Source organism: Urocitellus parryii, chromosome X (assembly GCF_045843805.1).
Source record: "Urocitellus parryii isolate mUroPar1 chromosome X, mUroPar1.hap1, whole genome shotgun sequence".
Taxonomy (NCBI): Eukaryota; Metazoa; Chordata; class Mammalia; order Rodentia; family Sciuridae; genus Urocitellus; species Urocitellus parryii.
The window spans coordinates 119,305,644-119,329,276 of NC_135547.1; the positions used below are offsets into that span (position 1 = coordinate 119,305,644).

The following is a 23,633-nucleotide window of genomic DNA, read 5'->3' on the forward strand; positions in this document are numbered from 1 at the left end:
CCCAGCGAAGCGAATAGCTCAAATAAAGTTGGAGCACAAAAGACTTTGTTTCCTAGGTAACTTCCAAAAAAGAAAAAAAAAAAAAAAAGTTTGGTGCATGCAAAAAGAGAGGAGGGGGGTGGGTTAGGGCTGAAGCACGCAAGAGCAGAACTTAGAGACACCCCCACCACCAGAGGCCTCATTTGGTAGGCGATTCCTTCCTTGAATAACAATGGACCTGGAAAGGACTAAAGGATAGTGACCTGACTACTGGCTCTGACCAGCAGCCAAAAGCACTTTTATTTCATGGTGACAGGGACAATTGACTGCCAGAGAATCCTTTTATCCTGTTCTCTGTTTTCGATTTGAAAAGCCGAAACTTTACAGTTCTGATAAATATAGGGCAAGTTGGAATTTCTTTCCTTGCAACTGCAGCAGCAGCAGCAGCCAGTAGGCATTGCCCATATTGAACAGAGCCGCAAATTACAACTTGGAGGGGGGCAGTAAATGGGGGAAAAGTCCAATGCTATGGCTGTCTCCATTATATTTTGTTTAATTCAAGTTAGGAAAATACCGCTCTTTAAATTGAATTTAAAAGAACAACTGTTAGTTAGAAGAGAGTTTGCAATAAAGTTAAAGGAGAGAAGAAAGGGAGAACTTCTGAAGAGAGTATAGGATAGGGCTGTGAAGGAATGTTCTCAGAACCAATACCTTTCTACTCCATGGGGCCATGTGGCAACACTCAGTGGGGGAGGGCGAACGGGTGCTGTTAAACTATGAACATGAAATAATGCAAAAAGAAAAGAAAAGAAAAATTAAAAAATGTACACACAGTATAATCTTGGTTAGGCCAAATCTATGATATTAATGAATGAATATACTAGGGTATCTCCCTTCCATCTGTCTGTCCTTCCTTCCATCCTTCCAAGGTAGCATAAATATCAGCTAAGAACCCAGACTCTGGAGTCAAGACTTCCTGAGTTCAAATCCTGGCTACCTGGCTTATTTTCTGTGTGACCGACCAGGTGCAGTTATTCAGCTTCTCTAAGGCCAGTTTCCTCATCTGTAATAAGGTAGGAAAATAACAGCATTTACCCTCCAGGGCTATTTTGAGGATTTAATAAGAAAATATATGTAATCTGTTTAGAAGAATCCTGACACTTAATAAGCTCTATATGTTAGTGTGAACTACTAGTACAACTATTATTATTATTACCCTTACTTTGCAGCTGTGAAATATATACATATATATGAAAATGCCTTTGCAGATCATAACATTCCCATCTTTTAGATCTCAACCCCATTTGCTAATTTGGGAAAGACCAAATTATTTTTTTCCTTAGAGTAATTTTACTTTTCTATGAACTACTTGGAAGAAAATTTCCTGTGTATAATTTCCTCTAGACTGCTCAAATTTGCTTCTCCTTTACAGACTATATTTAGACCAGCCAGTTTCATGAGCATGTGTCCTATGCAGTCCCACAGAGCCCCATAGTCAGAAGGCCCCTACACTTGGTTTAATGTCCTTCTGTCACTGTCTTGAAATTCTTTTTTTGTGAGTAAGAGACCCTGCATTTTCATTTTATACTGAGCCCTAAAAATTATGTCCCAGTCTTGTTTGGAGAATAATCTGGTAATAGTCCCTTTTCAGGAACTACTCAGAAGGGCATTCAAACTCTTTTAAACACTAAACCATACCAGCTTTGGATTTGCTTAGGCATCCTTTATAGTACTTACCCTATGGCATACCTTTAATGTAATATGAATCATCCCTGGATGTGCCTTTTTTATCTAGTAGATTGTGAATTCCTAGAGAAGCCATATCAAATTTTCCTTTTAAGTCTTCTATGATGCCAGCAAAGTGCCTCCCCCATTTTAAGAGCTCAACAAAATATTTGTGCTCTTGGATGGATGATACCATTTCTGTGTGTCTTAACAGTGATGAGAAACTCAAAGTAAGAGGCATCTCAAGATCTCAGGAGGAAGCCTATACAAAATCACCTAAGGGATAGGTGAAAACAAAGACAGAAAACCACAAACAACCTTTGGTTGCCCCAGAGGCTCAGTATGGATGGCTACTGAGCCTAGTTATTCTTAAGTCTGTATCAAACATGCATTTTGGGTGGGGGGCACTCAAGGTCTAATTCTAACTTAAGTTTCTAAGTTTTAATTGACAGGGTTACTCATTTATTTTTTTAAGCAGAGTAAATGTCATCTCCTCAGGCCCAGTTAACTTTGGCATAAATATTATTTAAGAACTAATTAATGATTCTGTAGGGTTATGGCTTCCTCACTGAAAGTAACCATTTTGACAGATGTCTTAGATTTGACCTGAATTCAGACACTAACCTGGTTTTCTCCTAAAAATCACTCACAGGTAATGATGTAGACGTGTCAAGTAAGACACTGGGGTATGTAGAGAGAAAACTCATGGAAATGGGGAACCTAAAAGTAAAGCTTACATGGAAAAGGAATCTGCTTCAAAGAAACGTGAAAGGATTTTTAAGAACTCACAGCAGGAAACTACTACTGGTCAGAAAACATGAATGATATTAATATATAAATTTTGGTAGTTCATTATAAATCTCCTAAGTCAGCTTTCCTGTTGAGCATTTTTTTTTTTTTACAGTTAGTGATGGGTGAGGAGTGGGTTTATTTTTTTTATTCATTTAAGAAACCTGTCCACAAAATTAAACTAGCAGAAGCAACACCTGGAAATGAGTTAGATGGTCATGGCTAAGCCCAGAGAATTAGTGCATGTCTTTTGGTCACTATGATTGAGTTGTGGTCTCCTTGGGTTCCATTCCATAGCAGATTCCTCATCAACTAGTCAGCCTCTCTAGTATTTTGATAATAGCTCCAACCTCTAGCTTGTGAGGGCTGAGACTGAATGCTTTGAACATGGGTATAGAAGGGCTGTATTCATCAGTTCCTCCACCTAGATACAAACATTTGAGTCCCTATGCAGATGGTCTGCAGATTTCCATTTATAATATTGACATGTGTTATGGTTTTATTTCTGCCATGAATTAATAACTGCCTTAGCATAGTATTTTAAAATGTCTTCTTTCTTGGATGTTTGGTCAAAGGAAATAATTTGCTCTGATTATTTCGGATTAGATTTTTCTATGATGAATACAATAAGCAGCTCATAGACATTTTTTCCTAAATTATCTGAGAAATAAGACTGCAAGAGAGGGATAAGTGTTACATCAGAGTATCTCTGCTCAGCCCAGCATGCCACTCTTTAACAGGGGCTGATGGATACTGTTAGGAAAAGCTGGATGCTGATCAAACTTGTATGAACTAAATTATTTTTAATGGTTTCTATTTAAATGGATCCTATTGCTCATTCAGAGAAAGACTATTTCTTGTTCATAACTGCATTTCCACCATCCATAAATATTTGTTGTACTGCTAGCACTCCCGAGTGCCTGGAAAAAGCAAACAAAAATCCCTCCTAAAGAAAAAATATCAAATTATTCCCACCCACATATAATTTTTCAGTATAACTTCTAGTATAAAGTCAAAGATAACAAAGCACAGGAAAGAGATAAGACAGCATGAATAAGAAATATCCAAAACAACAGATAATAGAAGCAGACCACAGGGACTCTTGATTTTGGAATTATCACTCTGTGTAGGAGTGTCAGAGAACAATTTTGGCTTTCCCAAAAATAAGTGTGTGGGGAGAATGTTAGGAGACCACTCATTCATTTATTCAAGAACATTTCTTTGATGAGCGTCAAAATCAGTCCCAGTAGAAACAAACTGTCAGATTCAAAATATAAACAATTTTTCCCTCATGGGCATATATATGATTATTTCAACTTTTCTTCACTATTGATTTTTTTTTTTTTACAACAAACTGCTGTTGAAAAATGAAAAAAAAAAAAAAGAATAATTTCTCCCTCCTTTTTCAGGGTCCCATTCTGGCCTTCCTACACTGATTTTGAGAGGCCAAACTCCAAGTTGCAACATTATAGCATCACATAGTCCCTGACAAAAGATACCTCTTTGATGCCTTCACTCCATTTCTGTCTCTGCTGGCCCCAACAGGCCCCTCAAATCCTTTCCCTAGCTTCGACTGAGATCGCTTCCACAAAAGCCAGCGCTAGACTTAAGACCATTGTTCAAAACAAAAAAGAACAAGCATTATACTCAAAAGTAGTCAAAGAAGGGGCTGGGGTTGTGGCTCAGCAGTAGAACACTTGCCTAGCGCATATGAGGCACTGGGTTTAATCCTCAGCTCCATATAAAAATAAATATATAAAATAAAGGTATTGTGTCCATCCACAACTAAGTGTGTGTGTGTGTGTGTGTGCGTGTGCGTGTTTTAAATTTTTACATTTTAGTTGTAGATGGAGACCATATAAAATATAATAACTAAATAATTATAATATAAAATATAATAATTAAAATATAAAAATTTAAAACATATATAAAAATACATATATACACACACTTAGTTGTGGATGGACACAATATCTTTATTTATTTTTTTATGTAGTGTTGAAGATTGAACCCAGTGCCTTGCATATGTGAGGTAAGCGCTCTACCACTGAGCTATAGCCCCAGTCCCTAAGAATATATATTTCTAAAAAAAGTAGTCAAAGAAATTTCTTCGATGGATACTGAAAGAATATTTTCAAAACCCAATCTTTCTTGTGGTATGTGTGTGAGAAAATTCATTTCTTCACTTTTGTGCCTATGAACAAGTATTTCTCCAAAGATTTCAAGACTTCCCCTAACCTTTCTCTTAAAGCCAGAAGAAAAAATAATCTCTCCATTCCATATTTTACTTTCTTTTGGGTTTTATTTTATATGCTGATGGAGGCCTATTTTGCATCAAAACTTTCCAAAAGACATCTGTTAAAATGTTGTGGGTATTCCAGCAGGAAATGTTTTGAAAATTGGCTTTGGTTTGTGATCTAACTGATACCACATGACATTTATAGCAGTCAACTTTCAGAGCTGATTTATTACTATCATGCTGTCTTAAACATGAGAAATGTTTACTGGAGACTAGGTGTTACACTACATTTGGATACAGGAGTAAAACCTTAGAGCAAATATGTCCGTTGAAAGCCACATTGGATTTCTAGTGAGGCCATATGGGCTCCTATTGTCACTTTACCACAAGGTTTATTTGTCTTTAGACCAAGTCCCTGCATTCGTGCACATACTATGGTCCATCTGTGAGATGGAGGAGCTCCCATCTGCCTCCGATTCTTCTACACAGGAGTGTGTGTGGATGTGTTATACATCAATATGAACTGCTTTGATCTTTCTCAAAGGCTTAAAGAAATCTGGCAATGCCTTCTTCACATGTCACTATTATTACTATGATGACATAGCACTTTTATTCCTTTGAGAGTGTCTCAACATCTCCCACTGGCTGGCACTGTGCTTTTGTTCCAAATATATTTTGTGACATTTTAAATTCATCCTATGCTTCCTTCTTCCCCTCTTTTCAATTCCAACACTCACCAACATGAACAACCATGGGGGCAAATGAGATACATAGAAGCTTAAGGGACATCCTATGCTTTTGCTATCCTAAGCCTTTCTTCCCTTCCAGGTGTGTCCTTTGTCACCACTCCCTCCCAGGCAGTCAGAGCCTTCAGCTTCCTCAAAGGACCTGAATGTGGCATTCTCACCTGGCGTGACACCCCTTACCCAAGTGCCCAAACCCTTCCCACTGCACGCCCAGTCAGCTGTGAGGCTAGAAAGAAGCCCACAGATGTACCCCTATGAAGGTGCTGAGAACCTTTCTTAGAAAGTCTAAGAGAACATATCACTAAAGCAGAATTCTGGACAATGGTCATGGGTTAGGAAGGGAGATATTTGGGAATGGAGTTTATTTTTTTAACTATTTCATATGTTCATATCTATTTTTTATATTTATTTTTAGTTGTAGTTGGACACAATACTTTTATTTTATTTTTATGGGGTGCTGAGGATTGAACCCAGGGCCTTGCACATGCTAGGCAAGTGCTCTACCACTGAGTCATGATCCCAGTCCCATTCATATCTATTTAGAACATCAAAAGGCCCCACAATTCGGGCCTGGGAAACATCCCCTTATCATTGATAAATCTGCTTTTCTAAATCCTGTTTCTCAATTCTCCTAAGAGGTACCTTGCAAAAAAAAAAAATATATATATATATAAATACACACACATAAGTCTAATAGGCATATACAAAGGTACTCACCATTCTTATCCATTAGGAAATTCAAATGAAAACCACAGTGATACACTAAAATATACTAGAGGGGATAAACTGAAAAAGATTAATAATACCTAGTGTTGGCAAAGATGTAGAGCAACTGGAACTTTTGTCCATTGCTAAGGGGAATGTAAAATGGCATGGCCACTTTGGAAACTTATTGTCAATATTTAATAACCTTAAACATATGTCTACCCTTTAACTCCCTCTTATATGAAAGTAAGAAAAATGAGTTAGTTTACAAAAAAGTGCATAAAAATATTATAGCAGCTTTATTGGTAAAATCCAAACAAACAAAACTCCATAAAAAAACTCAAATATCTGCTAACAGCAGAATGGTAAACAGATTGCAGAACACGGTATTCATACAGTGGACTACTGTACAGTAATAAAAGGGAATACACTATAAATGCATGCAACATCAGTTTCAAAAAAGGATACCAGGGAAAAGAAGCCAGACAAAAAAGAGTGACAGATGAATGCATAAAGAAAATGTAATTTATATACACAATGGAGTTTTACTTAGCCATAAAAAAGAATGAAATTATGGCATTTGATGGTAAATGGATGGAACTGGAGACCATCATGCTAAGTAAAATAAGGCAGTCCCCAAAACCCAAAAGCCAAATGTTCTCTCTGATATGTGGATGCTAACTCACAATAGGGAGAGGGAGAATAGAAGTTCATTGGATTACATGAAGGGAGGAGGGATAGGAATAGGAAAGACAATAGAATGAATCCAATGTTACATTCCTACGTTCATATATGAATACACCACCAGTGAAACTCCATATTGTGTACAACCACAAGAATAAGAACCTAATTAGAATGTTATACTCCATGTATGCATAATATCTCAAAGTAGACTATACTGTCATGTACTTCTATAAAGACCAAATAAAATGAATGAATAAATAAAGAGCACATGCTTGCACACTTTGGAATCACCTTCTGTTGGTAGACATTTTGCATGTGAAATCTTCCCCCTAGTAAGCAAAGGCTTGAATGAAAATGGCAATGATGCAGTTTTCACCCAAAGAAAGGCTTTCCAAAAAAAAATGTGTAACTGGAAAAGCATCTCTCTGTCCTTTGTATCTCAGCTGGAAGGGACCAAAAAATCTTAGGGTAATGAAATGCAAAATAATTTTATGTATTTTAAATTTCAGGAACATTTTGTTTAATCACATCCTATTAATAAAGCATTTTTACATGCAGAGCATAACAAAATTATATTCAGAGGCATTTGTGGAAAATAACCCCCACATGAATGGAAAAGAGGACAAGGACAGGGAGGCAAGGACAGAGCACACTTCATGCCAACTGGTCAGCTCAGTCACTTATTCCCGTCAATTGCTCTGTACTGTCAAGAAAAACACAAAACAGGGCCCACTGGACCATGATCACTGTGAGGTTGATGCCAATGAGTACCTTATTCATTCCCTGTGGCCAGTTTTGCCAATTAGTGGAGCCACTGCCAAGGGCCACTGAGCTCCATCAGCCCTCAAAGGTTGCTAGCCCCACATAAAAGACATGAGTGAGGAAAAGGCAGGCCAGGCTTTGAAGTGCAGGGAAGAAAGAGTCTTTGAACTGACAAACAGCACAAATACCCTCACCCAAATCTGAGGAGCCAGCAGTGTGAGTCAACAGAAGAGCCCAGAGGTGGGAAGATTTTGCCTATTTATTTCCACTTCCAGTCAAGCTTTGCACTGGTAACTCAGGCCAGATGTGGCAAAAGCGTATCAGGGTCATAGTTGACCTCACCACAGCCAACTTTTAAAATATACAAAAGATAAGACCTTCTCACACACATGCCATGCACATTCTACTTTTCCTGTTTTGCTTTTTTTTTCTGAGTTCAACTCTATGAATGTTATCCCATGTATAGACTTGTGTTACCACTACCACAATCAGGACATAGAACTCTTCTATTGCCTTCCCAAATTCCCACACGCTATCCCTTTATAGTCACAGCTTCCCCCAACTCCTAACCCCTGGCAGCCACTACTCTGTTCTCTGTCACTATGGTTTTGTCTTTTTGAAAATGTTATATGAATGGAATCATACAGTATGCAACCTTTTGAGACTGGCTTCTTTCACCGAGAATAATGTCCTTGACATCTATCCAAGTCATTGTATCAATAATTCATTCCTCTTTATTGTGAGTAGTGTTCCATTGTCTGCCTACATTCTGAACAGTGAAAAAGTCTTGGGCATGCAAGAGAATGTCAACTTGAGAAAATTCTGTAGTGATGCATACAGACAAGTAATTTCATGGATTATTCCTCAGCCAGGCTAATATTTAAAAAAAGAAAGAAAGAATTCCCAAAGTAAATTCTGCAACAAGGAGTTTTCTTTATTTCTCATAGTATTTAATATGAACCAGATTCACTGGCTACTGCTTTCATGAGCTATTGTGCTGGTTATGAAGCTATTGTCTATCATCTGTCTCCAAATCTATTCTATACCCTGCCCTAGATGGTGGCACTCTGCAAACAACATTCCTTCCTCACCAGCAGCTCCCATTAGGTTCTTGCAGTAGGGGTGTGTGAGAGAGACCAGAAAGCTGAAAGAGGAAGAAGGGACTTAGATCTTCTTGGTTCTCACTGCTCCTGTTGACATCCTTCCAGCACTGGTCCTTCAACCCAGTCATGGCACCCGTATCAGAAGGCTACGGTCTCTCTTCAGAGGTCTGGGTTCTAGTGTTGTATGGCTGCTCCAATAACCCCTTTCTTCATCATTTTCCCCATCCCTCAGAGCATTTAGCTGTTTGTTACCATTACTACCTTGGTGTCACCTTATTTTCCAATTTGCCCTGTCTTAAAATAATGTCCCTATATCAAATTCTCTCTGTTAAAACAGCTGGTGTGGTTTGTTTTACTGATTGGGCCCTGCTGGATAAAATACATGGAACCAAGCATTCCCTCTGGTTTACCTGTATCTAAGGCATCTAAAGACCTCATTATTTCCAGTTTCTGACTCCATTCAGGAAAATACGAACTAGTGTGATGTCAAGATGATAATGATATGGCAGAGAGAAAATCTAAAATGGTCTCAAAAGCAAAGGTGTTTTTGGTGATCTTTGAAAATGGTACTATGGTCAATAGTTGTATCATTCCACTTGCCAGGTGCTGTGCTGATTTTTTTCAAAAAAAAAAATCCACATCAGAATAGCAGGTATAGTAAAAGTCATAAGTTATTTACAACCAGTCTCCAAGATCCATCTACTTTCTGCAGAGACCAAACTGGTAAGTTAAATGGGAGGTATAATTGGTATCATTGCTCTTACAATCTTCTATACTTGAGACTAACATCAAGCTATTCTCTCCCTATTCCACCCAAAAGGAATTTCTAAAGACTGAGGAAATTAATCACCCTATTTTCATAAAGCACAACCTCTTCTGACTATGGTTATTTCTGTGATCAAAAACAGTTTCAATAATTTGATAGGCTTGTGGAATAAATTCAAACACCTTAGTCTGATAATTAAAACCTTTCAAGATTTGGCCTATTGAAGCATTACAGCCAGTTCCCTCCATTCTTGCACCCCATGCAGCGGCCAAAACAAAGAATTGGAACTAATGGACACGTACCCCACAAAGATGGTTTACCCAGTCTGAAATCTTTCCTCCCATGTTCATATCAAACTTCTACCTACTTCTCAAAGACTTTCTTAAAAGCTACCTTTTCCACATAATTTAATCCTATATCACCCACTCCAATGCCACACACCAGTTATATATTCTTACCTTATAATCAGTTCAGTATAACTGGCTCTAGTATCCATGTACTCTGAATGACAAAGATTATGTCTGACTCATTTTGGTATCCTAATACTTATGAATAGGAGATTTTTAGTTATTTTTTTTTTCAAAATGAAGGAATGAATGAAAGGCTCTAAGTGGAGTGAGGACATTCAAGTGGAGATATTGTTTTGAAAGTACAAGATATTTTTTGGAGAAGCAGCATAGTTTGGCTGTGGTCTATGATCTGTGCAGAAGATTTGTGGGCAATCCATCTGGAAAGTTACATTAGGATCCGAATGTAGAGAATCTGCAGAGTTAGGCTAAGGAAGTGAACTTATTTTGTTAGGCCGTATGGAGGAATGGAAGGTTCAGGATTAGGTAAGAATCTGTATTTTAGAGATCCTCATGCCATGATTAGAGTTTTCTTTTTCTTTAATATTCTTTTAGTTGTAGATAGACACAATAACTTTATTTTATTTGTTTATTTTTATATGGTGCCAGGGATCCAACTCAGTGCCTCACACATGCTACGCAAGTGCTCTATCACTGGGCCACAACTCCAGCCCCTAGAGTTTTCTTAACTGGTTTAAAGAAGCAAAATATCTATGATAAAGGGAAACACCTAAGCTGAAGCAAGAGATCTAATTTGGAGGGATGGGATCATTCATAAACAGAAGTTCATGAAACAGAGGTTGCAAAACTAAGAAAAGCTTTTTTTTTTTTAAATGTGTGTATGTGTCAACTTTTTTTTTTTTAGCTGTAAATGGACCTTTATTTTATTTATTTATATGTGGTGCTGAGAGTTGAACCCAGGGCCTCACACATGCTATACAAGTGCTCTACCACTGAGCCACAACCCCAGTCCTAGGAAGAACTTTTACAAAAAAAAGTAAGATTTATCTAGGATGCTGTGGGTACGTATAATTCTTTTATAGCAAAGAATAGGCTTGACCAGCATCTCTCAATCCCAACCCTATTGTAAACTAATAGAATACTGAAGATCTCTAATATGAACCCATGAGAAAGGGAAAGATGGGAAAGGATAAATAAATGAAAATAGAGCTGTGAATGGGAAAGAGAATGAGGTAGTGAGAATATTCCAGAGCTCGAAAAATACTATTCAATGTGCCTCCTGCCAGCTTTGGTCTTTGATATTTTTTCCAGGCTCAGTATTCCATTCTCAGTCTTCTAATTCCTTGAGTTTTTCTTAGAAGTTGCTTTCCCATTAGATTCATTTTTTTCTTGATAGAAAATGGAAGAATCATTGCTTATTGCTTTGGACTATGAATAAGAGGTCTGGGTTCTAGTTTGAGAGATTTCCTCCACTTACTTCCCAATCAGGTTGTTGAAATGTCCCCTGTCCTTCAAATTTATCTCCTTGGAAAGAAAAAAAGTGTGACTTGACATCAGTCTTCTATTTTAAAATCCCTGGTTGCCACAGTATGACAAGTTAAAAACTATTCTCAGGCTTTGAAATGACAAAGAACTCCTGATATTCTTTCCTGGCTAATTTTATCAAACTTGGCAAAGAATATAATGATAAAGACAATACATTGGAACAATTTTGCTGTTAATCCTGATAAGAATTTAGGCCTCAGTGTTCCTCTGGAAACTAATCAACTTTTGCCATAGGGGCTCCATCTCATGCCAAGCATCTTCATCCTCTCTCCTAGAGACCATAAGACACTTTGTCTTTGGATGTCTCTGATGAGGCTTGGAGAGATTCCATTCAGAAGGGGATGAAGGTGAACTGCTATGACAAACTGATTCCACACTCTGAAATGGGAATCTTTGCCATGACAATGTGCTTGGAGGCAAAGTGTCCAATACTGTAACAATTTCTAATCACCTTAGATTGGATTCTCTATGGTCTCCTAGATTTTTGCTATTTAAAATTTTAAAAGTTCTGAACTAAGTATTTTCTAATTGAACTTAACTTTTTCTGAAGATATATACTCAACAATAGATATTGGTGATATAAATTTCATCATAAAAACTGAAATACCCATGACAATGTGTGTGTGTGTGTGTGTGTGTGTGTCTTTAACTTTCTATTTGGAAATAATTTTAGACTTACAGAAAAGGTTATAATAATGGTAGACAGCTTCCCATATACTTTTCCTAATGTTAATGACTTATATGGGCATAGTATATTCATTGAAACCAGGAAATTAACATTGATAAATACTGTCCACACTAATCTGAATAGTAACAAATAATATAAACTGTCTTTGAATTTTGCCATTTTTTTTTCCATACTGATGTCCTTTTTGTCCTCCAGGATTCAATCCAGGACTGCATATTGCATTTAGTTGTCAAATCTCCTTAGTTTCCTTAAATTTTTGATAGTTCCCCAGTCTTTTTCTTTTGTGACCTTGATGTTTTTGAAGAGTACTGGTCAGTTATTTTATAGAATATCATTTGATTTGGGTTTTTCAGACATTTTCTCCTGATTAGAGTAAAGTGACTTTTTTTTTTTTTTTTTTTTTTTGGCAAAAGTCCCACAAAAGTGTCCTCTCAATGCATCAGATCAGGAGGTGCATACATAAGTGTGACCTATTACTGATGATGTTAACTTTGACCTTTGGTGAAGATAGTGTCTGGCAAGTTTCTGCAGCTCAAGTTACTATTTTCTCTTTGTTACCAACAATTATATTATGAAGAAAAACATTGCTACTATACAAATGTCCCAATTCTCAGCATACTTTCACCCACCTAACTTTAGCATTCATTGATGACTATTGCCTGCAAAAATTATTACTGTGGTATTTGGCTAATGGTGATCTTTTCCCCATCATTACTTCTATATTTATTAATTAGTATTCTGAAATGAAGAGCTGGACCCCTCCCATTTATTTATTTATCTGTCCAATTTATTTATATCAGTATGGAGTGATGGATATTTATCTTGTCTGTGTTATAATCCATTACCATTATTTATTTTATAGCTCAAAGTGTACCAGATTTGGTCACTGGCATTTCCTTTAAGTTCTCTCCATGCCCTTCTGACATGCCCCCTATTATTTTTTGAGTATTTTCTTACTTTGTGGTATCACAAGATAGTCTAGGCTTATCTTGTATTTTCCCTGACCCAGCCCTGGAATAAATCTTTTCTCCAAAAGAACCCCCTTATTAGAGAATCTTATTTGGAAACAAGATTTAGACACTAGATGTCCTCAGTGTTATTAGAGTGCCCTAGCTCCTAAGGCCTTCTCAGATGACAGAGCTAAACAATATAGATCTGCATACTGAGAGAAACACAAAGTGTGATGGTCCATTTTCAGAATAGTATTCAGCCTTAATTGGGTCCAGTTGTAGCCCTTCCTTTTTGCCCGCCCTAATTCTAAAATTAGCCAATTGTATAGACTGTAACCCAGAACTCCTCCAATCAGAGTGAAGGGCAGAACTGCATTAGATATAAGCAGGTGGACTGCTCGTTCAGGCACACTTGCTAGCCAGGTTCCAGTAGCTCATGGCCCTTCTGCCAGAAGTAAAGGTTTGCCTTGCTCACCCACTTCCACACATGTGTTTTATTTCTTGTGGCACTTGGTTGTTTCTAATAATACTCATGCACACACACATGCACACACACACACACACATTTACTCTATATCTATCCATCTATCTTTATCTGTATGTATACATATGTGAATATGTGTATAAATTTATACTGGCACTTTAGATTTCAATCCAACACTGAAGCAATCTTTTTAGACTCAACTCTTATTTGTATCTCCTTTCTCCAACAGTGAGATACTTGGCTGGCATAATCCACAAAATATTTATTGTTTTGCTCAGTTTTGGTATACATATAAAATAATTTCAGAATTGTTAGTTCATTTCCTTGTAAAAATGAAGTTACTAATTAGGGTACAATATTTTAAAACAATTCTTTCTTCTTTTAGTTTTACCCTGTTGCTTCTGGCAGGGTCGCTCCCAGAGGAGTTCCTGGGTCAGGATGGGATCTCAGGCCTCTATGTTACTGAGGAATGAAGAATTGGAGGCAATTAAGAAGGAGACTGGCTTTTCCCATAGTCAGATTGCCCGCCTCTATAGACGGTTCACTACCTTGGACAAAGAAGAGAGTGGATCTCTCAGCCGGGAAGATTTCCAGAGGATTCCAGAACTTGCCATCAACCCACTGGGAGACCGGATCATCAGTGCCTTCTTTCCAGATGGAGAAGACCAGGTGAACTTCCGTGGATTCATAAGAATCTTGGCTCATTTCCGACCCATTGATAATGATGTAAAGAACAAAGATGTGATTGGATCCGAACCACTCAATAGCCGAATCAACAAACTACGCTTTGCTTTTCAACTATATGATTTAGATAAAGATGACAAGATCTCCCGCAGTGAGCTGTTACAGGTGTTACACATGATGGTTGGAGTGAATATCTCAGATGAGCAACTGGGCATCATTGCAGACAGGACCATCCAGGAAGCTGATCAGGATGGAGATGGAGCCATATCTTTCACAGAATTTGTTAACATTTTAGAGAAGGTGCACATAGAGCAGAAAATGAGCATTCAATTTCTTGATTAAAGCAGTGAAGCCAAATTGTTCCCTGCTCTCTAGTACTTAAGAACTAGAGCTTGAGAACCTTCTGTGTACCAGCCCCACTTCTACCCTATCATTGCCCTCCCCCCAAATACTGCTGTTGGCTGTATGACAACCTGAGATATTCTCTATCAACACAAAACTGCCTTTGGTGTGAAGAGGGTGTTATGGAATGTCTCTTCAGTATGCATTCACTGATGCTCCACTTCCAAACATCATCTCCCTTGTCCTACTGCTGAATGCCAGATGTCCATTTGGTCTGAGAAAATGAGAGGAGTAACTACGCGGAGAACCAAACAGCCAAGCTCTTTCGTGGGATGTGAACTATAGCCATGCTGCCTTCTCCAATAAGCCTTTGGCATTGCCTCCAACTTTTCCCATGTGTTCTCTGCTTCCTGCTTCTTTGTCACCCAACCTACCCTTTGCTGGTTCTTTCAGTCTCCTTGATTTTTATTAGCTCTTCAATTCCCACTGATTGATGTGGCACCCCAATTTATGCCTATTAAATATGTTTCTATCTTGGCAATATACTTCTATGGTCTGCAAGTTTTTATTTACCTTTGCTCATAAATCAGTCTCTAGGATATTGCCTCCCCAAGGGCTTTTCAGGAATCAACTCTTCTTTGGGAAGAATGTAACCTCTGTTCCCTGCACTCTCTTCTGTCATCAAAGGATTGTTTGATGGAGATGGTCTTCTTGGGAGGTAAGGTGTGGAGCCACATTTTCTCCGTGGCTCACTCAGGTCACTCTCCCTCCAGTCTCTGAGCCTCTACATGCACACCTATGTGGCAAACCTTGTTACTGCACTGTAGATCCTTCAGAAAGCAGCCATGTGTATGCCAGTTTGTTGGGGGCACCATCACCACCAGAACTTCTGCTCTGACCATATTCTTGGGGACTTTCTCATGGGTTTTTGAACAAAGAGGCTGGACACCCTGAAAAGCATCAGTGTTATGGGCACTGGAATTCTTTTCACTTCATGTTCCCAAGTAGATTACTGCTAAGCAAATGCCCAATTTGTCCTGTCTGAGATTTCAAGATTGTTCTCCATATCTTTAAGACTTTCACACTTGGCAAATGACTATGCTGGAAGCTGTCATTGGCTCCAAAAAGAAGTCCAAAGCATCAAATGTATTGTAGTTTAGATGCCTGGTTACAATAGCTTCCTAGCTCCTTGTGTAGATTACTGCTAATCTCTTAGAAACATGAAATTTGGAATTAGTGGCACAATCTGAGGTGGAACAAGCCTTTGAGCAAGCCAGAGTAGCTTCTTTGCCAAAGTCAACTAAGTTGATTCAGGCTGTTGACATCCCAAAGTCTGTCTAATTAAGTCTCTTCATTTGTGCATCTGTTCTTGGCCATCTTTTCCCTGACCCATTGCTTACTTGCTTGCTTAGGAAGGAAAATGTATACACAATTCTTAAGGAAGGGAATGGCTAAGGAATACCACTGCAAAGGGATGAAGAATGGATGGAGACCAGGGAAAGGGATGGCCAGGCAGGATGACTTGAGTATAAATGAATGAAGAATTCTTTTTGAAGTATCACTCTGACTTTGTGATCAAGTCATATAGGGATTGTATAAAAGGGAAGAATTGTCTAATCTGTTAGTTAGCTCAGAGGCTCTTTAACTTATGTATGTAAAGTTCTTGAGTTTACAGCTTTCACTCTTTTGGCTGTATAGAAAACTATTTTAATCCATGGTTGTGTCTCATGGTCCATGGATCCATCAACGAAACAAAAATACTGATTTTCAAAGTTATTAATGTTAGCCATCTTCTGTAAGGTGGTAATGTTATTTATGTTTAGTTTGGCTTATTTGTTACTATTTATTTTCAACCTTGGGGTTCTCCTCACATTCTGACTGATGTTATTTATTTATGGGGGATATTATAACATTACCTGGCTCTAATGAGCCATACAAAAAATATACTCAGAGAAATGACACTCCTTCTTGACACTACTACTAACCCATTACCAATCCCTCATCCCTCATTCTTTTTTTTTTTTTTTTTGGTACCAGGGATTGAGCCCAGGGGCACTTAACCACTGAATCACATCACTACCCCCTTTTAAAATATATTTTATTTAGTGACAGGGCCTTGCTGAGTTGCTTAGGGCCTAGCTAAGTTGCTGAGGCTGGCTTTGAACTTGTGATCCTCTTGCTTCAGCTTCCGAAGCCACTGGAATTACAGGTGTGAGCCACCGTGCCCAGCCAGTTCCTCATTCTTACTAACCTATCCCTATCTACCTCTTGTAGGCAAATCAGTGTCATTAATTTCTAGTTTATCATCCTTGCAGCGGTCAATTTGCTATGCTTGTTTTGAAAATTCGAGTTTGTTCCAATGTGATTGATATGTTAAGAAGATGATTTGAGCATAATGTGAATTTCACATTTGCTTATGCATGATTTCATACATCAGAAACTCTAGGTGAATGCAGGAACTGCACCCAGCTGAACTATCCTGTGTGAGAATACAACACTCGTGCACGCACAACATGCACCCCCAACACACTTCAAATATCTATCAGTACCCCAGTTCACCCTGTATTAGGATCCCATTCAAGCCTGGTGTTAACAACCTTCCCGTCAATTTCAAATAACCCTCCTTCCACTGCTTCCCAGTAACTGACAACTGCAGCCCCTCTGATGCTCACTCCATAAGCAAACTTCAGGGTTTCTTTTCTAGGTGAAGTGCCAATTTACTACAGTGTTTATGGTTTATGTATTTTCTTTTCTCCTCCCCCACTCTTTCTTTATTCTGGGGGGTCTTTACCACTAGCTACATCCTCAGTCCTTTTTATTTTTTATTTTGAGACAGGGTCTCACCAAGTGGCTTAGGGTCTTCCTAAGTTCCTGAGGCTGGCCTTGCCTCAGCCTCCCAAGTTGCAGGGGTTACAGACATGTGCCACCACATCTGGTTTATTTATGTATTTCTTAATAATTTACCATGATTTCTATCTGTGTGTGTTTGGAAAGAGAGGGGGAGGGAGGGAGAGAGGGAGGGGAGAGGGAGGAGGGAGGATGGAGGGAAGGGCCGGAGGGGGTGAGGTATGGAAGTAGTCTTTTAGTGTTGTGCCCCTAACTGCTTTCCCCATAAACCTTTGGTTTTTATTGTGTAGTTTTGCATAGTGGGAGATTTTTAGGGATGCATAGGTTGTATTATTGCAGAACTGACTCCATTCTTTTACGCAAACAAGTAGACACCTGTTTGTTTTCATGTACCCTTCTTTCTAACGTGAAGGATTGCATAGGATAGACACTCTTGGTTTTCCCTTTTTCATAAAACAGTATGTCCTAGAAATCACTCCATATTAGTTCATAAAGATCTTTCTTGCTAATTTATAGCTCCATTTGTGTGGATATCATGTTGTTCAATTCATTACTCTGCTATGTACACACATTTTGGTTGTTTCTAATATCTTGTAATTGTAAACAGTGGTGCAATAAATAAACTTTTTGTATTATTGGAAGTGTATTTTTGGTGGGATTGCTGGGGCAAAAAGAAAGTATATATGTAGTTTTGTTAGATATTGCCAAATTGTCCTCCAGATAGGTTGAACTGCAAATGGTAGACCAGTAATGTATGAGAGTACCTGTTTCCCTAGGGTACACCAAGAGAGCATTTTGTCATATCGTTTTTGTCATGTTGTTGTGATATTAATTTTTGCCTATCTAATAGGTGATAAATGGTATGTCAGTATTATTTGCATTTCTAATTATAAGTGAGTTTGAACAATTTTTATTAAGTTTAAGAAATATTTTTAGCTGGGTGTGGTGGCACATACCTGTAATCCTAGAGGCTGGGAGGAGGATTGTGAGTTCAAAAGTCAGCCTCAGCAACTTAGGGAGGCACTTAGCAACTCAGTGAGGCCCTGTCTCTAAATAAAAATAAAAAAGGGCTGGGGATGTGGCTCAGTAATTAAACACCCCAGGTTCAATCCCAGGTACCAAAAAAAAAAAAATTATATTTTTCCTGAATTGTCTATTTACATCTTTCCCCCATTTTTTTCTTCTAGATTTTTGCTCTTCATCCCTCAATTTTTCAGAGTATTTATCCATTAGAGATATTAGCCTTTTTTCCATTGCACACATTTCTCCCAGTTTTCCAGTTGTATTTTTACATTGTTTATTGTGTTTGAGAATGCAAAAATATTTATTATTCAAATTTATCAAGCTTTTCCTTTATCCATTAGAGATATTAGCCTTTTTTCCATTGCACACATTTCTCCCAGTTTTCCAGTTGTATTTTTACATTTTTACATTGTTTATTGTGTTTGAGAATGCAAAAATATTTATTATTCAAATTTATCAAGCTTTTCCTTTGTTGCGTCTGTACTTTGAGTGACTTAGAAAGGCTTTTCCTAGGCTGAGGTCAGAGTAATTAACCATACTTTTTTTCTAGTATATATATGGTTGCATTTTTTTATACTTAGGTACCTGATCCATTTGGAATTTAGTTTTATTTATGGTGGGAGGTATGCATCTAACTAAATGGTTCTTAATGAGGTGTGATTATAGCTCTCACAGAGAACATTTGGTGTCTGGGGACACTTTGGGTTGTTACAAGTCATGAAAGGAACACTACTGACCTCTAGTGGGTAGAGGCCAGGGATGCTGCCCAATATGGCACAGTGTATCGGGCGGCTAAGAATTATCTGCCCCCAAATGTCAATGGGCTATCATTTGTGTAATTGATACCCTGCTGCCTTACTGAATTCTTTTATTGCTTGAATTAGTTTTATCATTGATTCTTTAGGATTTGGGGGTATACTGAAGCCAGAATTAGACAGTCAATATAGATAGGTAAATCAAGTCAAGTCAGATCAAGGAGGCCAATTTGAGTGAGTCCAGGAAGTTGGAGAGGGATTGAAATGCTAATGCCTTCAGAGCCCTACTTCCACCCTTATCAAGATAACCCGCCCCTGCTACAACCAGTTGCTAAGGTAACCTGAATCAGCGATTGTCCCTCCCTACAGGGAGTTGTCAATTATACCCCTTCTGGCCCAGATCACACTACCTTGGCCTCTCCAGCCCCTGTCTTTCTCACTTTTTGACCATCCCGCAGAGCATTTCCAGGGCCTAGTATGAGACAGAGAGATAGGGGAGGAGAGCAGGAAAACAAAGGAAGCCTAAGATCTATAAAAAAGGCAGGACCTCTCACTTCTTTGGATACTATGGGAGCTAGAGCTCCCTTTTCCCTCCTGAGAGAAGTCTATGTTACCCCTTTTTAAATAAACTGCTTCATGTGCTTACCCCGGCGTGCTTCTCTAATGCTATATTTCAACATGTGAGAGAGCAAAACTCATCACTGATAATCGGCGGTATTAATGCTATATATTTCTGGTATAATATCTTCAGATAGATATGAGTTTACTTATTCTTCTCCAATTCTTATGCCTCTAACTGATTTATCTTGTCTAATTGCATTGATTAATACCTCAAATACAATGCTAAACAGGAAGAAAGATAGTGAGCACTCTTGCTTCTTCCTGATTTTAGTAGAAATGCCTCTCCTGGTTCCCCATTAAGTAAGGTACTGACTTTCTGACTAATGCATATACCTTAAAATGATAAATATAAAAAAAAAATTTTAAAAAGCCAAGATCATTGTAATGTCATGTGTAGCTAATTAAAAAAATTAAAAACAAAACTATAAATATAATAGATATCATTTCTATATAATATATATTTATATACATATATTATATATACATATATGTAATATAAATATATAAAATTTTAATGAAGTATCATTCAATTCCTATTTTCTCAAGTCTTTTTTTTTAATTAAAAATTGATATTGAATTTTGTTTAAGGTTTTTCCAGCATCCATAGAGATAATCATATAGGGTTGCCCTTCTTGGATCTGTTATTATGTATAAGATACCAATAGATGTCCCAACATTAAACCAACCTTCCTTTCCTGAAATAAGTTCTATTTAGTTATTGTATATTAATTTCTTAATGTAATGGTATTTTTTTGCTAAGTAATTTAGAATTTTTGAATCAATAATCATAAGTGATATCAGCTGCAGACATCTTTATTTTTTATGGGCTGCAGTTTAAGTATCATGAAAGAAACAGGGAAATTTTACTTCATTTTTAATGCTCTGAAACAATTTATACAGCATTGGGAGTATATGGACTTTGGAGGTTTAATTGAATTCCTCTGGGAAACCATCTGTGTCTGTGGCATGGCTCCTTAATAACTTCTGTTTCTTCTATGGAAACAAATTTATTTAAGCTTATTAGTTTAATGACACCATCTTTTATCAGTGCATCACAGTCCAGATATCTTAGTTTACTTGTTGGCAGGGAAGGAGTAATTTGTCCTTCAATTTTTTCTTTTGTCTTTTCTCCTTCATTTCAAGTTGCCAAAGGACATATTTTTCTTCTTTTTTTGCCTTTGATCTCTCCCAGAAGAAGCTTTGTATATGGAAGACTGCTTTTGTAAAGTATACATATTTTAAATCTTCTTCCTGTAGCTTGTATCTATTTGGACTTTTGAAAAGTATTCTCAGACTTAGGGTAGATTTAATGTTTTCTAGAGGTTGTTTTTGGTCAACCTTAAGTCCCACTGCTAGTTCCCCTCTTCTGTATAGTTTTATTGAATCTGCCCTCCCTTACCTTGTAACAAGAGGAGACACACTGATACTTGTTTTTCTTTTTTACTTAACAGTTAATTTGGTGTTTGGGCATTCTCTATCCTCAAATAATGCTGATGGGGTATTTTGTGCAGTTTTATTTCCCCTATCTTGTCCTACACCAGTTCTGAAGGAAACACTGGGAGATGGGGACCTAGTATAGTACCATTGTCTTCAGCAACCTGGAAGTCTCAGCGTGTATTTTGATTTTTTTAAAAAAGATCTGTTCAACTGCCTCTAACAAGCAGCTTTCTGGCCATCAGCACTGTAAATCTAAAGGCTATTGAGCACATAAAAGTACTGCTTCTTACCAACAAACACTGCATGGGCCACCTCTAATGGCTGGTATTAAGAGTGAAAATCCATGGTTGGATTTTCAGAGAGTAGGCTACCTGTTCTTGCTCTGGCAAAGGCTCCTTGTTTTGATACTCAATTGTCATTCTCAGTTTCACCATAACCTAGATGAGAAAAAATTCTCCAAGAATTCTACCTGGAGGCAAAGGAGTTACAATAAATGGGTTTTTGCTTAGTACATGAATATATCACACTGAGACACTCTTTTCTCTCCTTACCCCCAGAACCCCCCACCATAATTAGTATCCTGCCACTTACAAGTTCATTGGAGCCAAAAGTTCAATCATGTGGACAGAAGTTGATCCCAGGCAATTTCTCTTTCATGTTGCCCTTGGGATAACATTTTTACTATGAACTTTTTACAATTGGCTCCCAGCCTTGCCCAAACAACTCTTTAGGCCCTTTACCACTCGAAAACTGTGTTTTCTGTGTTGAATTTTAAAAAAAGGTTAAAATATTATGTGAAAATATGGATTTAGAAACATTTGTTTCAATCCCTTCCCTATAGCCAGGTCCACAATAGCCTTATGTTCCAAAGAAATGATCAGAAATTAATTTCCTAGAGGTTAAATATCTAGCAGGGCTGGTCTCTAATAGGAAACAGATATAGTCTCTGGCTATAAAATTTCAGAATATATTAGTAGGATGGAAGAGATACTATCATTTTAGGGATCCTTTCTCTGAAATTACCTCTTTTACCACCTTTTCCAAGGGAGGACTCCCAGATGGGCTTTAATTAGATACACCTCTTAATTTTTTTAGCTCACAGCGTTTTAAGCTAAATTGGCTACTCCAGTTTCTTGTGAGTTCCCCTTGGAAAACTTCTGATGTAGATTAATCAACAAGATATTAAGCATCCCCTCTTCCTACTTGTGGGACCTGTGGGCTTAACTTTGGAGCCATTGCCAGATGTCACCAGATAGATGTCTCCCTTGGAAATTTAAAATATCCCATGGTCCCCTTAGGAGTTCACTGCAGTGTCCTAGGGAATTTCAGCACACAGTTTGGGAACCACAGATATATAGCTTTGCATACTTTTCTCCTAACTCCTTCTCTCTCTGTGTGTATACTGTACACTCAGATGTTTTTGTGATCATACTATATACAATTTTATAAACTGTTTAAAAATCCCTGATCATGAAACATAAATTTTTTCCATGTCATCAAATATTCTATCTCACAATTTTTGATATTCCATTCATATATAAATACATACACATATATCAGGATTCATTAAATTAAGCTCCTATTGTTAGATACCTATGGTATCTATAACTCTCTTTTGCTATTATAAACAGTGCCTTGATGAACACATTAATAAATAAATCTTTACATACACCTACTATTGTTTGCATTAAATTCCTAGATGTAGAATTGCTGAATCAAAGGGTGTAAATGAGTTTTGCCCTCAAAAAATGGTGTGATAATTTATACTTCTTCCAGTCTTTTTGAAATATTTTTTTTAGTTGTAGTTGGACACAATACCTTTATTTATTTATATTTATGTGGTGCTGAGGATTGAACCCAGGGCCTCGAACGTGCTAGGTGAGCACTCTACCACTGAGCCATAACCCCAGCCACTTCTTCTAGTCTTAATTGTGAGTAAACATTACAGGCTTTTAATTTGCTGGGAAGAATTTTAATGTAAATGGTTATAGATTAAGATATTAAGATATCCAGATATTTTAGGCACATATGCTGAGCACTTTCACACATATGATATAATCTTATTTATATAACATCATTAATTCTTAACAATCTTGTAAAGTTGAAATTATCATCCCTGTTTTACAAGATGAAGAAATATGGATTTTAAAAAGATAAAATATTTTTTTCCGGATTATACAACCAAAAGGTATAGCTGGGATTTAAATCCAGTTAGACTTATGATCTTATCACTATGTCACAGATAGCTCAACTACTTGAATGGCAAATCATCATCATCATCATCATCATCATCATCATCATCATTATCATCATCATCTTAAGGCCTGAAATTTCTGGAATACATCAAGTACTGTTCACATGTTTTAACATATTCAATCCTTAGTGACAAACCTATGAAGTACTGTCTACTCTTATCCTTGAGACACTGAGATGATGAGCTTCTCCAGGATC

General features: G+C 37.5%; 1 protein-coding gene and 1 pseudogene across 3 annotated transcripts in view; one reads left to right on the forward strand and one right to left on the reverse strand.

Moving 5' to 3' along the window:
- The window catches only part of Nhs (NHS actin remodeling regulator), a 332,167-nt gene that overhangs the window by 12,691 nt on the left and 295,843 nt on the right, over positions 1-23,633 (reverse strand). For 2 of the 3 annotated variants that reach the window (XM_026396734.2, XM_077793955.1), the window contains exon 4: positions 691-753. The exons of the other annotated variant lie outside the window; for it this stretch is intronic. In XM_026396734.2, coding sequence (XP_026252519.2) covers positions 691-753 — 63 coding nt within the window. The remainder of the gene's footprint in view (positions 1-690; positions 754-23,633) is intronic. 3 annotated transcript variants of the gene reach the window in all.
- LOC113188425 (calcineurin B homologous protein 1 pseudogene) lies at positions 13,912-14,499 on the forward strand (annotated as a pseudogene).